Source organism: Takifugu flavidus, chromosome 5, assembly GCF_003711565.1.
Source record: "Takifugu flavidus isolate HTHZ2018 chromosome 5, ASM371156v2, whole genome shotgun sequence".
Lineage (NCBI taxonomy): Eukaryota > Metazoa > Chordata > Actinopteri > Tetraodontiformes > Tetraodontidae > Takifugu > Takifugu flavidus.
Genome location: NC_079524.1, coordinates 8,825,659 through 8,841,767, shown reverse-complemented (window position 1 = coordinate 8,841,767; position 16,109 = coordinate 8,825,659). Strand labels below are relative to the sequence as shown.

The 16,109-nt window shown below is 39.5% G+C and overlaps 1 protein-coding gene across 2 annotated transcripts in view; it reads right to left on the bottom strand.

The window, feature by feature from the left end:
• The window catches only part of ipo11 (importin 11), a 61,625-nt gene that overhangs the window by 26,381 nt on the left and 19,135 nt on the right, over positions 1–16,109 (bottom strand). For both annotated transcript variants that reach the window (XM_057031982.1, XM_057031981.1), the window contains 10 exons: positions 16,038–16,081; positions 15,038–15,128; positions 13,559–13,606; positions 12,276–12,381; positions 8,659–8,785; positions 5,021–5,054; positions 4,791–4,831; positions 4,579–4,695; positions 3,466–3,579; positions 366–481 (listed from right to left, as the gene is read on the bottom strand). In XM_057031982.1, the coding sequence (XP_056887962.1) occupies positions 366–481; positions 3,466–3,579; positions 4,579–4,695; positions 4,791–4,831; positions 5,021–5,054; positions 8,659–8,785; positions 12,276–12,381; positions 13,559–13,606; positions 15,038–15,128; positions 16,038–16,081 (838 nt within the window). The remainder of the gene's footprint in view (positions 1–365; positions 482–3,465; positions 3,580–4,578; positions 4,696–4,790; positions 4,832–5,020; positions 5,055–8,658; positions 8,786–12,275; positions 12,382–13,558; positions 13,607–15,037; positions 15,129–16,037; positions 16,082–16,109) is intronic.

The window sequence follows — 16,109 nt, the reverse complement described above, 5'->3', positions numbered from 1 at the left end:
TTCTCTGAAGTCAACACAGATTCAACTGAGGACACGTGCTTCCCCCTGCCGACAAGCTTTTTACGGAGATGCTTCAGTCTCCAGCAGGACTTGGTTCCTTCTGGTCCTCAAGGCTGCTCTCAGAGTGACCCGAGCTTCCATTACCCCCGAGTAGTACCACTGGCTGATCATCAAATTTTCAAAAAAATAAAAATTTGAAACATTTCACTCTATGTGTAATGAATCTATATAATATGTGGGTTTTTCTTTCTAAATAAGCGACAAAAAATAAATAACCTTTTCATGACATTCCAATTTTGTATGTTTCAAGGTCTTTTGGTTCTTCTGCTTTTGTGTGACTGTGCAGCTAATGTATGGATTCATACCAAAGCTCTAGTCCGTCCTCCAGCAAATACACATGCGGGGGCTGGGAAACATCAGTGCTCAGCTGGATGACAGGCAGAAGGAAGGGGTAAAGATTCTTACTCTCTGCTCCGAGACCCTGTGAGAACACAAAGACAGCAGAACATCAAGGCCCAGTTGGGGGAAAAAAACCCACAGTTCCCTCTTCAAAGCATTGTGTCGTCAGATGAGAGCTCAGCTTGTGGGCTGTAGGATGCTTCATGCACTATCGTAAACTATAAAGTTACACGCCAGCCCCTTTCTGTACTTCTATTGATCCGCTTTCAAAGCGGCGCATTTACTCCTCTACGCCTTCCGACACGGGGCCCAGCTGGAACATTCACGGGGCTTTTAAACCGACACGGTCGCCAGGTGGTTCAAGCATCAACAAAATTACACGTTTCAATTACATGAACGGCACATGCACTCACCGCAGACTTCGGCTCCCTCGTTATTTATGAAATGAAACCTTTGGCCGGACTTTGTGATGTTCAAGAATGAAACAGAGCAGTGAGGAAACAGCTCTCCAACCATTGAGTGCAGAGGGACCCTCGCTGAGCAATATTGCTCTGGCACAACAGTCCAAGGCAGAACCACTCCAATAAGAATAAATAAGAGGCATTCAAGAGATAATAACTATTTACCATCACAATAAGGCTCTGGAGTATGCTTGTATCAGCTGCAGCTATATCAAGTGATCTTCTAAGACACTTTAAAAACTATTAGCAGCAGCAATGAGATAAAAATATTTTATAATAATGTTCCCAACAACTGACAACTAACTGGGCCTGGCCTTTCATATTATTGACTAAATAAACATGGTAGCAATGTAAGGATCTGACTTTTGGAACATCAGAGCAATGCTTTGTCTTTTAGCCATAAAAAATAATTTGACAGATTTGTGAACTCCACATTGGCAGCACTTTTATCACCCATTACTTCCTGTCTCAAGTGACAGACGGACATTCATTGTCCCCTCTGAGTTCTTCTGTGGCAGGAAATGAGGCGGATAAGATTTCTCCACAAGGTGATGATGGCATTTAGGACTGATGAGCTCAGAAAACGCTTCACCCTGCATTTTGTAAGTATAACAACTTAGTAATATGTATGGCATACAATGGGATATGAATAACCAGGTCTCTCTGTGGATCTTAGATCACAAACAGGAAAAGAGCCACAGCAACAATACTCAAACCCATGTAAAATTAGTTTGGCTGCAAATTCTGCTGGTGATTAACACACTTTAGTGGATGAAGGATATTTTTCATGAACATCGTCTTTCTAACATCATGTCCAGTACATCAGCAGAATTGGGGAGACTATTTCATGCAATCTAATGTATGTGTCATGGTCAGAAGTAAACAGTTTCATAGGTGACATATGGACAAGCAAGGCATGTTATAATTATCCTTTGAGAAGAATTACACCCAAGGGTGAATCATTAATAAAACACTGGAAGGACAGTATGCACAGACCTTCATATAGTTTAACACAATAAATGCCCCAGAGGCAACCAATTTTCACCATTTAACCTAAAATTACTCTTGGTCTTAACTGATTCTAAAACATTTCTTCTTGTAGTTCACACATCGGAACATTTCTTAGCAACCACTTAAAATTTGAGAACTCCACATAACTGTGGCATCAACCTGCTAAACATTTCACCAGCAAATCCACTTTACAGGATGCAAGTTGTCTTTAAAATCAACTACTCAATATAGAACTCAAAGCACATGTTTCTTTCAGCTTTTTACATCAGCACCCTTGTATATGTTGAATTAAATTAGTATGCAGCTTCCTAATGTGCTAATTGACCTTACAGAAATCCTACAGTTTCATAAATTCTACAGAGGGGGTGCATCTCTATCATCTAACATTTCCTCTCCCACTGTGAGGTAATGCAGCAGCAGCAACCACATGGGGGTCTAATCTTCCTGTTGGATGAAACATGCTACTGCTGTGCTACAGGGAAGCCAGGCTTTGTTGTGTCGATTATACCCAGAAAAATATCAGCATTTTCCACAGTATACACCCCCGGACCCCCACTGTGTGGTGCTGCTTTAGCAATAGTGCAAAAGTCACTGTGCTGTGTGAAGTACTATGGATAAGTATGACTCAATACAGACTTTTAAATATATGGCCCTTCAGGGTGCTTGTTGGCCAGCTGAGTAAAGCCTGTAAGTTGCACCATCTGGCAGAAGTGGATGATCAACAAAATCAAAATGTCAGAGATAAGGACCAGCAAAAATCATCCCATAGCAATACCTTTGCAATACGTAATGCGTATGCACTATGACAGGGAAAAGGCACCAGATGGCTCTGGTTGGAGGATTACAGGCTAGTTTCTCAGATACTTCTTACACCCAAGTGACTGCGAATGCTCCAAAGAGCAAACAATATGTGGCCCGACATTAAATGAAAAAAACACTTCTTTAAAAGTGAGACTTAGGCAAATTATTAAAAATACACACTTTAAAAGCACCTGACTTTCTACACTTCAGAGCCAGACTTTTGAAACAAAGAAAATTGGGTCTGGCAGAGGATGTCCCACTGAGACATTTGGGAAGTAATGAAACGTGTGATCAACCCGGCCATAGAACCATGTGGCTAGGCCAGTAGACCCACACGTATTGCCAGATCACATGAAAAGCACCACCTGTCATATTACAGACCCCCCCCAGCGAAGTAAGCATAATACATTTTTAATGAGAAAAAAAAGTTCTTCAACCTACTGAGTCTTTAAATGTTACATTGGTGCAAGAAACTGAAAATATATGCTTCGACAAAAGGAAAATATACTAAGCAACTTTTGTGATACAAGCTGTGTAGGTTATTTCCACTGCAGACGTACCGATATAATGGAGCTAGTTTTTGAAACGACGTTTAACATTAATTCAAGCTTGTTTGGCCAATTGTGCGAAAAAAAATTACATTCTACAAATGTAACACAATAAGAGCACACTGCTCCCCTTGCAAAGAAAACATATAATAATTACAAGTGCATTTCCAGACCAAACAGAGGAAAACACTGCAAACGTTCACTGCAAAGTCTCAGTTTTATCGCTGACATGGGTCTCTCCATACCTGCACCAGATGGATGAGCGTAGTGAGTATTGCACATCGAAGCATGTTATGCTCCTCTGACTGCTTCCACAGCAAAGGCAAGTACTGAACCAGGCAGCCTACGTATGGTCGGATCTGAACCGGAGAGAAAACAAAATGACAAATGTGAAACAACATATGATGTTGGACAGATGGAGATTTGCTGCATCGGTTATGCAAATAGCACAAAATCAGAGTAATGTCACACAGGTTAGCTCCAGACAGACATGTCACGTTTCTCTTATGACCGATCAGATTGCAGAAATGGATCTTGCGTCCATGCTTTTGACCTCAATTCTACCACCAAGGGGAGTGTTTTTTTTTCCTGTTTGTGTTCTCGGATCTCTTGACACAGACCAGGAACCAAAAAATGGCACAAAGCTTTAAGGGCAAGGACATATTTTTAAAACAGAACTAGGATGACAGCTATGTAATTTATGTGACAGATAGGAGCTAAATCTCATCACATCTGTCTCATGAGTGAATTCTAACTTCATTGACTGGTTTTCTTGCTGCCAAAACAAAACTGGTTAGAAAACTAATAGAACTTTCTGTTTGTAGTTTATTTAGGGCCAGAAGCTGGTGAAGACTTAACCATAGTGACACATCACAAGAACGAAAGCCATTTGTGTGACAGATTTAGTCAAAGGGATCATTTGATTTAAAAAGTGGGCATAAGAGTTTGGAAAAGAGCCTGGAGCAGGTCGAAGAGAAGGTCAATTTTTTCTGCCTCAAGTCTGACTAAGTGGATTAGAATGACTTATTGAAAGCCAGTTTTAAAAAAATCCATACGGCCACACTGTAGTGGTAGAGCGACTGTATCCTCGGGTTAAAAAAGAGACAGATGATGATAAGAGGGATGACATCAGCGCAAGAGCTGCCTTTGGCTTGGTTATTTACAAGAATTTGATGTGCCATCAAGTAATCTGAAGGGAAAACAATTCTCCCAGGCAGAGCATATGTTTTCAGCTTTTAAATTTCACCTGATGAGTCAGTAATAATGGGTAGTGGTGCACGACACAAGGCTTTGATTGGCATGCTGTAGGGAAGGTGATATTACTGTGCATTCCCCAGGTATTGCATGTGAAACCTCACCTGGATGCTGACTCTCTCGATGACGCAGGAGATGACATGGAGCACCTGCATTTTTGTGTCGCACTCCGTTACCTGCTGCAACAGCTGGAAGAGCAGCCCGAATATGGACTCCAGGTACTGGAATGGGGAAGTTCAAGTCTTGAGATTGGATGAACCATGCTGCCATTGTCATATGTTTACAGGAGAGATGGCATTAATAAAAATATACTGACCGGGAGGAACTGCTCTGTCCGGAACTCAAAGTCATCAACAGGTGACAGTGAGTTAAGCAAAAAATACATTTTAATAAATGGATCGTCATCTTTTTGCATAAGCTTGGACTGACAAAGCGTTTGCGCTCTTAGATGCAGTAAAGCTACACAGCATAAAGGCGATAGTGTGGTGGATTTTTCTTACAAAAATAAACTATTGCAGCCACCCCGAATCACTCAAAGAAGGATATTCAGCTTCAATGTTGTTGCCGTCTCAATCCGCACCTATAGTGGAGGGAAAAGAAAAGATTAAGGGGAGAGTTAATGACATAATTCAGGCTGCACATTTTACCTCTTCGAGGAGCAGATCTGGGCTATTAGCCATTCAAAGCCACGGAAAGAGAAATACTGAGCATGTCGGGAGTTAAAATTTGAAAACAAAAAGAAGAAGAAAAATCCATAAGGAGAAGTTGACTGCCACAGCTGCACAGATAAGAATACTGTTCACCCTCAAACAAAAGCTTAAATTACATTTTTCCTGTTATGACAGTCTGCGAAACAAGGTTTTATTATCCTCTCTCCAAGCGTGCACCTGCAGTAAGTTAGCTAAATTCAAGCTATCAAATTGTGAGGAAAAAGAAGCAATTGTTCCACTTGTAGCGATTCTAACGACGTCAATGTGATGGAGGGGGTAACACCTGCCAGAGAGAGTGATTAGATAGAGGAGATCACAAAAGGTAAACAAATGAAGAAAAAGAAGGAGCTGGAACTCAATTATAGCCCATCTTTGTACTAAACACATTCAGAGAACGTAAGACACAAGAAAAGTCTCGTGGGCAGATTTCCAACCTGAAACAAATGCTAGAAAAGCAAGAAATTCTGTTACAAGACCGAAGAGAAAGTTTTTATGTAAAAGACATCTGTGTTCCTGTAACTCGGTGAAGAAGAACTCTTTCATGAAGCATTGCTATGAATACAAACTGAACAGGAAAACCATATCAGCAACTGTTTTCTCCACGTTTCTCCTTTCAAATTCATTCATTATTAAAAAAGATGATAACATAAAGTACATTACAGAGGAAAAAAGTGTGTAATGATCAATATTTTATTTCCAAACCATAATTAATGCATCGGCTATGCAGCTTAGTTTCTTAAAACACAAGGTGTGATGTTCTCTTCCAGACTTTGTACTTTGGATGCTATAATTTACTTCAAAAGTGGAGCCGGCCTCATTAGAATGTTTCACCGTTCTCTGCGCATTAAACCAAGACCTAGCCGGTGTGATATCACAGCTCAACAGCTTGGACGTTTTTTGGTTTCTGGGCTAATTTATTTAGTTAATAAGCAATCATCTGCCATGTCGTCAGCTCAAATCTGCTGCACTAAAAAACACACCATGTTACCACCAAAATAAGACAAACCAAAAAAGCTAATTAACTGTAATTCAACTTGGGTGTGTTGGGAATTTAAGATGAGACCTCTGAGAAGTTAATTTCCTGTGGGGGAATAAATTCATGAAATTAAGTCACATGAGACATCTTAAGGCTATTAGAATTAATTTCCAAAATCCACCTGAAGAGATGTTTCAATCTTCAGACTAGGAACTTGAAAATAGGATTACGGCAATGGCGTGAATATAGTTGAATATAGTTCAAAAGCAAAATGAGCTTAGCCATCTTCTCTTCAAAATCACTTTAAAATAATGTGAAGTCATTAGCAAATGCAGAATGAGCTACAAATGCCCAAGGCTATTCTTGAAAATCATAAAAATTTGGAATATTTATATAAGACTAATAAGTCCAACACATTTATCAGTAATAATTTAAAAAAAAAAACTAATTTCAATGCTAAGCAATGCGGAGGAGATTTAGTGCTTGAGGAAGATTGAAGGTCTCATAATAAACACGCACGGTGCCAGATTTGTCAAAACATTTGCTTCACATGAATATTTAATCTCACAGCATCTTCAATGAACACAGCCTCTGGAAACTGAATTTTAAATTCAATTGCTTAAAATTACATGAAAGTGAATGGCCAATTTGGGAAATAACACAGATGTTATTTTTTTTAAGAAATCATTAAAAAGCGACTGCCTTCAGCCACCTCTAGACAAACTAACAGACATATTAACATAACATAAGTGCGCCTGTAGTTACAGCCATCCCATCACTAACATGACTCAAAAGATTTTGAATGTTTCGTAAATGAGAAAAATTATCGCCGACGAACGCTTTCAACTCACGAGAGTCTCAGAAAAAACTATATAATTTAAGCTGAATTAAACTATCAAAAAATGCTGTTGACATAAAAATCTGTAGGAGCTTTAAATAAAAAAAAGAAAAGAAAAAAGCCAGTTGCATTTGCTCGCGCTTTGGGATGAGAGCTATTCCAGGACTAAAGTCAGTGGAGTCAGTGATTGCCTGAATACTGCAGTTAGTGCACCTAAAGCAAAGACACAAAATATGCAGCATTATGATTATCAGAATAAGGCATTCAAAACTGGCGTTAATGGTAAATTCAAAGAAAACTCCATCATCTCCCACTAAGATGGTAAGTAGCCTGAAGTCAGAGGGGGTTCAAATTGCCGCCGTGAATGTTTAGCCTCCATTTACAGACTGCGGGGAAAAATCAGCGAAGATGGAAGGAGGGAATGAGGCTTCAGCTTCGTGATAAATACCAATAGAATGATGATGAAAGAAGGCAGCACACGCTAAAGCTCCCAAGGGTTGGGAATACATCGTGCAGATCCGCACTTTCAATGGGGCGTAAAAAAAATAATTATAACATGACATCAGAGAAAACTCCAAAAGCACCACTGAAATTAGACCATTTAAATTACATAATTTATTATAAACGATGATGACCAGATTTGAAATTTTACATCATGCATGGAACGAACATCATCAACCGAGAAATATCCAAAACGGAAGAAAAAGCAGCATTTGATTCTATAGTTTAGAGTTCCCTTACACATCAAAGGTCTGGGCTATGCAATCAGTTTAAGCACCAAGTCTGGAACACCTGCCAATCCTATTAGGTACTGCAGCCACCAAGGTATAATTCAATGAAGCAAAAACCACTGAATTCAATTTCTGAAGCTGTATCATTACTGTGATGCTTGAGTCGAGTTGTTGTTGCGCATCTACGTGTGTGTGTGTGTGTGCTTCCTCACATTTACTCAATATTATGTACCAAAATCCTCATTCTCCTAGCAAAGTAGAGGCAGTTTAGTTCAAAAGATCTGTTTGAGGGTCAAGGCACCGTTCTAAGGTTGAGGTTAGCATTGGGCTTAGGTTTGTGTATTATGTCTATAAAGGTCCTGCAAACAGTGAAAAATGAAGGTGTGGGTGCTCGCAGATATAATAAGGAAAGAAGTTATGATATGATACAAGTTGGGATTTCAAGGACAAAAACCATCTTACGGTCCATGAATTTGCTGAAACACAGCTGGCAGCATAATAACTGTCATTTCACGCTGTGCTTGTTTAGCCAAATCGGCAGTTGCGTTAACGACCCATTCAGACAGTAACTCATGTAAATTTAATAACACATTTTTTATTTTATTTTTATTTTCACAATAAAAGAGATGGGAAATAGAATTTTGATTAGATTTATTTCCACATCAGGATAGCTTTATAGAATTCATCTGTGTAACAGCCAAGACAAATTTGATGTCACATTCATGGTTTGTTGTGGTAAAACTGATGTTTGATGCTATTGTTGGTCATCATGTGAGTCAAATTAGGGGAAAAATATAAAAAAGGTTATCAAGTAAACACATTAAGAAACACAAAAATAAAGGGGTAAATTGCTAGTGGATAAGAAGCCATATTATTATAAAGAAGGACTTCAGTGTAGGAGACAAAGAAACTGTCTGAAGATGCCTTACCACCAGGTCAGGATCCTGCATGAGGCTCAAGATGATCTCGTAGAGTACGGGTCGAAGGTCAGATTTGAACTTGACAGAGATCCATTGTCCTATTAGCCATATGACTCGCCTACGAATCAGCTTGTACCTGCAGAAGAAAACAAAAGAAGCAGATTCTTCACACTGCATTTCTGTGTGTGTGTGTGGGGGGGGGGGGGGTCAGCGGCATCACGACCACTTTTGAGTTTTGACTGAAGAGTTTATTAAAGAATTTCAGCTCTTGAAGTGCAGACACACTACGATAGAGTGTGCATTCTGGTCCATTTGAAAGTACTGTATGAAGTAATCTAGGCATGAACCTCCTATTGTGACGCAGGTAGAGAAAATTAGACCATCAGACATTCAAAGAGCCAATTAATACAATATAGAAAAGTCAAACACATAATCAGGTTGAGGTGAACACGGCTGCGGCTCATGAAGACAGAGATTGGATGTCAAGGTCTTTTGCTAGAGACATTTATTTCATTAATTGAATGACCCGTATGGTATATGAAAAAAACCAGAAAAAACAACAAAATCACATAAATACAAAACAAGATTTCACACTGCTATAAATTAAGCATCTTTGCGATGTTGTGGCTTTAGTCGTTCTGTGATTATACTGACCCATTATGCTCTGTGAAAGCAAAGTTCTGAGAAAATGTTAAAATGACATCTAATTATATGATCGCTGTCCTTTTATTAGATGTCCTAATTAATGCCGCGGTTCTCTCAAGCATTGAGCCTCCACCGTGTTTCAAACATAATTTGCAGTGATGAACTGAAAATGAGACTGCAATTGGAATAACATCCACAATATCAGATAGAAAAAACTCTGATTGGATATTTGAACGCACGCAGGCTGAGAGAGGTGTGATATACTGTAAATTAAATCTGGGGAAAAGGGAGAATGACCCAAAGGGGGAAAGATCAGGAACTAATGGTTTATTTAGCAGTTGCTAGGAAAGCCTGATCTGAGGGTCTGAGGGTCACCTAACCATAATGAACTGGTGTAGGGTACAGACAAGGAGGGAGGTGAGGACATGGATGGTCTTGATTGATTCTCTTCAAATAAGGAAGACACCAAAGTCTTGGCCACTGTAACACAACCTAAACCTAACTGAATCACCTTCAAAGGATTATCTTCAGGACCATCATTTCTAAATGCAAATACAAGTGAATTCTGATTTTATTACCACTAAATTGCAGCTAACTAGTGGTTGTCACTCTAATGGCATTAAGCTGACACTTCTTGTTATTATTTATTCCACACCAATACCACCAAATATATCGATCAGATTTTGACAGTGGTCATAACATCGACAGACTCCTCTTAAAATGTCTGAATGTTTTCAGCCTTGAATGTGAACCACAGTGTCAACAATTCATTTACTGTAATTGACTTTAACTCTTTTAGAGGGGAAAAATAATAAGACTTTTAATAACCTGGTTGCAAACGCATGCACTCACTTAAACCAATACTTTGTTGAAGCGCCTCTCAATTTTATTGCGGCTCTCTATTAACACAGCGCATCGTGACTTGGCAATTTTTACCCGCTCTTCTTTGCAAAAGCGCTCAAAATCCACCAGATTGGGAGGGCCTCTCCTGTGAAGGCCTCTTCAGATCAACCCACAGATGTGCAGCTGGATGCAGCTGGACCGTTCTAAAACTTTAACCTTTGCCTGGTGGCAGCACGCTTTTCTTGGGTTGGATGAATATTTTGGGGGGTTTTGTGCAGCTGAAATTTGTCTTCCTGCCCCACTTTCCAATAGAAGCCTGAAGGTTAAGACTGATAGACACAAGTGTTGATGAGTCCCACCACCCTGACTGAGGCTGCCGTTCCAGGTGAGGAACAGCCCAAAAGGATGACGCTGCTGCAACTACTGCCACCATACTTTACTGTGGCTCCTCAGGATGATGCACAATGTTGTTTTTGAGCCGGACACACTTTTAAGAATCTTTTCTTTACTAAAAAAAGGCTTCAGCTGTGCATCAATCAATCACATAACCCAAACATATGAAGGAATTCTGACATGGTTTCCCTTGATCTCATTTTTTATGTCGCGAAATCCTGACATTTTACCATGACTGTGTAGACATTTATTACCTTTTGACCTGCAGAAACAGTTATGACATCCCTCTGTATACTGATTTTTATCGACAGATGGAAAAAGATAAAAAAAAATTATTTGGCAAAGTTTAGGAAGTGAGCAAAAGGTAGAAACTGTAGTATTTTATTACCAACAAAGTTTGTGATAATGGGATGTAAAAGCACAGATGCTAGTTTAAACACAGCATGTCAGAAACTGGAACCACAGAACTCTCTGAGGCGCCCCGCTGTGCGTCTCTCAGCTACTCATCTCAGCCTGTCTAGCATAATAAAAAGGTCTTAAAATGGTTAAGCCTGACAAGGACACTGCTACTACCAAACTCACCACCACCATCCCAATCTTTTCTCAAGGAGATTAACTACAGGTCTCTGTCACCTCAGTAGTTTTTGAAAACTGACAAATAATTGCTCTAAACTGAATGAAAGAGGGTTTAAATCACAATAATGTTAATAGGGTCCATAAAGGAAGGAATTAATAAGCAAGCTGGAATCCAGCAGCATCTAGTTATTGATCTAAAGCACCATGACCGCTACACTCCCTACTCTTCCAACTAAAGGACACCAAGCGAACCAATGCGAAAATCATCTTAAAGTAACGCAGCGACTACATTAATGTGTAACAGGTTGAGGTGCAACTATTTATTACAGTGCCTGGGTGACCATATAAATATAGATGGATGCTGAGGGGTCAGTCTCACCTTGTCAACCCCTTAGCTGGCTGTCAAATTAAAAGAAAACTGGATACGGAGCCAGTCAACATGGTTAAAGCTGTGTGACGGAGAATTATTTAAATATTGCCCCTTATATTTGATGTTCTTGACCATTGACAAGTAGCTCCACCTTCTGTTCCCAGTTCTACAGTAAAGTAGCATGGACTCCTTTCCTCCCAACAATAAAGTTCAGTGCAATTATCCACTGAATAAACAAAGGACATGTATTTGTTCGTTGTGCAAGAAAGGATTATTTGATTGTTGTAGATTTGCAGCATTTCTCCTCTGTGTATGTACTAGAAGGTAAAACAGCCAGGCAGTAGAAGTACTTACAAGTCTATAATTCAGAGTTATGGGTACAAAATTCCCCAATATCAATCCACCAGAAAGCCCTTTGAAATGAACCCAAAGCAAAGTAAGTAAAAAGCACTCCTCTACAACACCCATGTCTACATACTAGCTTTGATATTGAGGCTATTTGAGTCCTACGTGGATCCATTTTATATACCGGTACATGCATTTAGTTTTTATTTTATTCAAAAGTGATGTGTTGTTGCCAGCATATCAATTTAAATGGACAACGGTGCAGATTTGTTCAAAATGTATAGAGATATAGAGGTGGGATTGCCATACAGAGCAAAAATGCAGCTCTGTATATAAGCCTGAATATTTTAAGTTCACATTTGGGGGAACCGTTCCTTAAATTTGCCATGACCTCATAACGTTTCTCATCAAAACAGACAAAGATGAGTGACAATTTAACAAATCGACACAATACCTGTGGTGACTGACTTGTAGTTCTCCAAGAAGCTGATTCTTGAACCACTGATCGAAGTCCACGTTGTCAAACAGCTCATATGCTGCAAGACCCACTGCATTGTATACTGTAGACAATACAATCACAATCAGTCAGAAGAGGAGGTTTTTATATTCTGTCAGCAAAATTAGGTCAACTAGCACTAAAAATAGACATAATCTGATAGAAATTTTCTTTATAGCCTTAAAAATTGACAATATCAACACAATGCAAGCAGGGCTACTTTCTTCAATTTTAAATAATTATTCTTCTAATATTTGGATACGTTGTATGCGGAAAAGAGGACATGCGACATTACAGAGTATTATACAGTTAATTCTAAAAGCTTGTGGTACCTGAGTGTGTCCATAGCTTCTCGCAAAGTGACCAAAATAGAGCTTCACAAAGAGTCCAATAGTGTCTAGCTAAACTCAGTGCAACTGAACAATCCCACTGGGAATTGCTAGCACATGAAATCATGGGTTTCAAGCTAAGGACAACTTATATTCCTTTTACAAGAGTAAAATTAATATGCTTACCTTTGTTTTATTTTACTGTCAATAGACTCATCAGGAAACAAGATTCAACAGTTCCATATTATATATTGGTTCTTTTCTACTGCGGTTTCTACTACTACTCGCTTCTACATGGTTCTGGATGTGTTCCATCACAGTGGAGCACCACTTAACTGTAAATCGACCCAAACGGCTGCCCTTTGGTCATTTAACCAAGGTGATGGTTTTGCCTGTAGCCGTTTACTTGCTCACAGATACAAAACCACGCACAGTTGCTGTTGCCAGGACTTAAAAGTGACAGGATTAATTCTTGTGAATGATTCACATCACGCCCTGCCCATTCAGTGGTCTGAAGGCTGTTGATGTCACATGAATCCCTGCTGAACAGGTAATAACAAAGTACCATGCACAATCACCTAAGGAAATACCCAGAAAAACAAAGTCGGGCAGAGTGGCATCTTTATATATTAAAAAAAAACAAAAAAAAACAGGGTAAACAGCATTAAGAGCTATAAAGCAAGGATACAAACAAGATGCTCACAGGCATTAGAGTAGTAAAAGCCAGGGAATCTATTAGAATTCAATGCAAAAGAGGCAATTCAAGGGGTTCTAACTTAGTCTCAGTGTTTGTTGTGCATACATTAGCTCATAAGTAGGGTTTTAGTTGATCACATCTATATGTCTGGACCATTTCTTTAAGGCACATGAAGTGTCATGTTCCTGGCGTGGCCAAAGATTGAAGCATTTTACCTGCGTCCTTCATTAGCAGCTGAACAGGATCTTCCACATTGGTCGGACCTAAAAGACACACATCATTTAGACGTTCTCCTTTGCACGAATGCCCAAACCATTCAAAAATGATTTAATTCACTGTCAATAGTGTAACTAGGGGGTAAATTTCACTATCACTAATTGGTTTGTTCAAATATTTTGATATGTCACTCCTCCTCAATGCTACATCAACATATCACCAGACTAAAGATTTCCTCTCCATTAACACCTGTTATGTAGGTCTGGAGACTTCCTCATTTGGAATGGAGGAATGTAACGTAGTAGACAGGCCCAGCTGTTCTACTCGGAGCCATCGGTGGAAGAGTGGCTGTGCTGCATGTACAGTACATGCATATGTGGCAGAGCACACAAGATGACGCTGCCCTTCATTTGTTACCTGGTAGTTATATTAGTGATGGGGCCGCTCTGATCCAGTATCGGAGACGGGTTACGATACCAGTGTACTTCACAAGAGATCCTTGTCAGCTAGTGTGTAGCTGGGCAGCTAGTGGGCTAGCATTGAGCAGCCTTGGGGCTACGGAAACATTGTACACTCAAAACACTGCACAGCAAGATAGCAACGTGCGATGTTTGCAAGCCATTATTTGAGGCCGAAGCTCTGTCGCAACGTTTAATACTTTTGACGTAATCAAACCTTTGAAGAAGCACCACTTCAAAAGAAAAAGTGGAGCGGCGCATCCCTAGTTATGTGTCATTTTCAGGCCTGTTTCTTTAGAAGAACTGGGAAGGGACATTTAAAATGTAAGTATGTGTATGCAGTGTAAATTTCTTAAGATTTACAAAGGATTCGATTTCCCTTCATGTTGTTTTGAGCAATATGTTAACGGTTGGTGCTGACTGAGCTGCTGTTTAATGTTCATGTCCATAAGATGACACTCTTTACTAAATGAGATTAAAAGAATATGGGATAAAAACTAAAGAGATGGGGAATAGGGGATTATATCATTACATACAAAATCAGCTTATGACAAGCTGCTGCCAGCACGCAGCGGAGCGAGTGCCAGATACGGGATCCTCGGGGAAGCCTGTTTAATGAAGCTGTAATGCACACAACTTTGCAGCAAAGCCGCCACTTAAAACAATGCTCCTTAAAATAATTTAGTAAACACCAAATAGCTAACCTTTTTTTTTTTTACATTTGTGGAGTGGTTCTGGGTCTATTTGTTATGTTGTCAAGATTGGATTAAAGGCCACATGCTCATTCCCCATCATTGGAGCAAGTGTGTGACTCATTGCCATTATGAATAGTTTTGATCCAAATACTAATTTGAAGGGCTTTAGCATAGCAGTCACATCCTCGGTCACAAGAGCCTCCATCTAATATGGAAACAAAGTTTTTCCTTCACATATTGATTATAGCAACATTTATTTTCTCCAGAATCGCTCAGAATATTAAAATATTTGCTGTGACAATATTTTTAAGAAGATTTCACTGACCCTGGAGGTTCTGAACCATATCCAGCAGCACTGGTGTCAGAGTTTGACTGTAGTTGTGGAAGATATCCAGGAACAAAACTTCTGTACAAGGCTGAATGAGAGAAAAGTACAGAGGTTTCATTGAATTGGGAGAATAATGTATAGGGTGATAAGTGAGATGTGACTGTGAAGGACACACAAGCATAACGGAACATGTAGACAATGCTAAACAGAGCCGCAAAAAATACTGATAATCAATGTGTGACCACAACCATGGCAGAGCATAAGCTCTGGGGTCTGACCTAGAGCGTGTAGCATTAACATTCATCCTCATGCACAGGTGCCAAAGGACGGGTGACACACACAAAAAAATTCAATGGGACATAAAAGCCATACAGTGCATCTGAATTTAGATGTGTTCCTGCATTTAGATGGAAAACTCTAATATGAACCTCTGAACTTTCTTTCGATGTAGCAATAATATTGAACTGTGTTTTTGCCAACCTTCAGCCTTAGACAGCGATCTTATCTGAAATTCAAATGTTACGTTGTGACCAAGAAATGAAATGAATCCAAAGGGAGCAATAAACAAGAACAGATGTAGAACGAACTGACGGCTTCCTTGAGGACAGTGATGCGGCATTTTAGCCTTGGGAAAAATGTGATCGTTTAGAAAGAGTCCTCAAAAATGAGGTTTAAGAAAACATGGTAAAGAGGGAAAATAACAGTTGTGGAGGCAGATTATGATGTGCTTACAAAACTAAACAAGTGAGGGAGTGAGGGACGACTCGACACCACCAGAGAAGATCCTGCATGAGCACCGCCAACTGTTAGTTGTCCGATAATGAATTCATGAACACAACAGAGTAAAGTAAACAGAGTAAACACTAACCCTCTTCAAAATAATGAAGTGTTTGCTCCACTATCAGGCACAGACACTATACACAGCCGGTAACCCTCAGAAATTTTGATTTTTACCACTAAAATAAACATAATCAGATGATTTAATGCCTTCACTTACCCGAAGACTATATTTCCACGAGTCGCCACCCGTTTCTTCAACAGCTGTAGGAAATGAGCAAACAATAGTCAA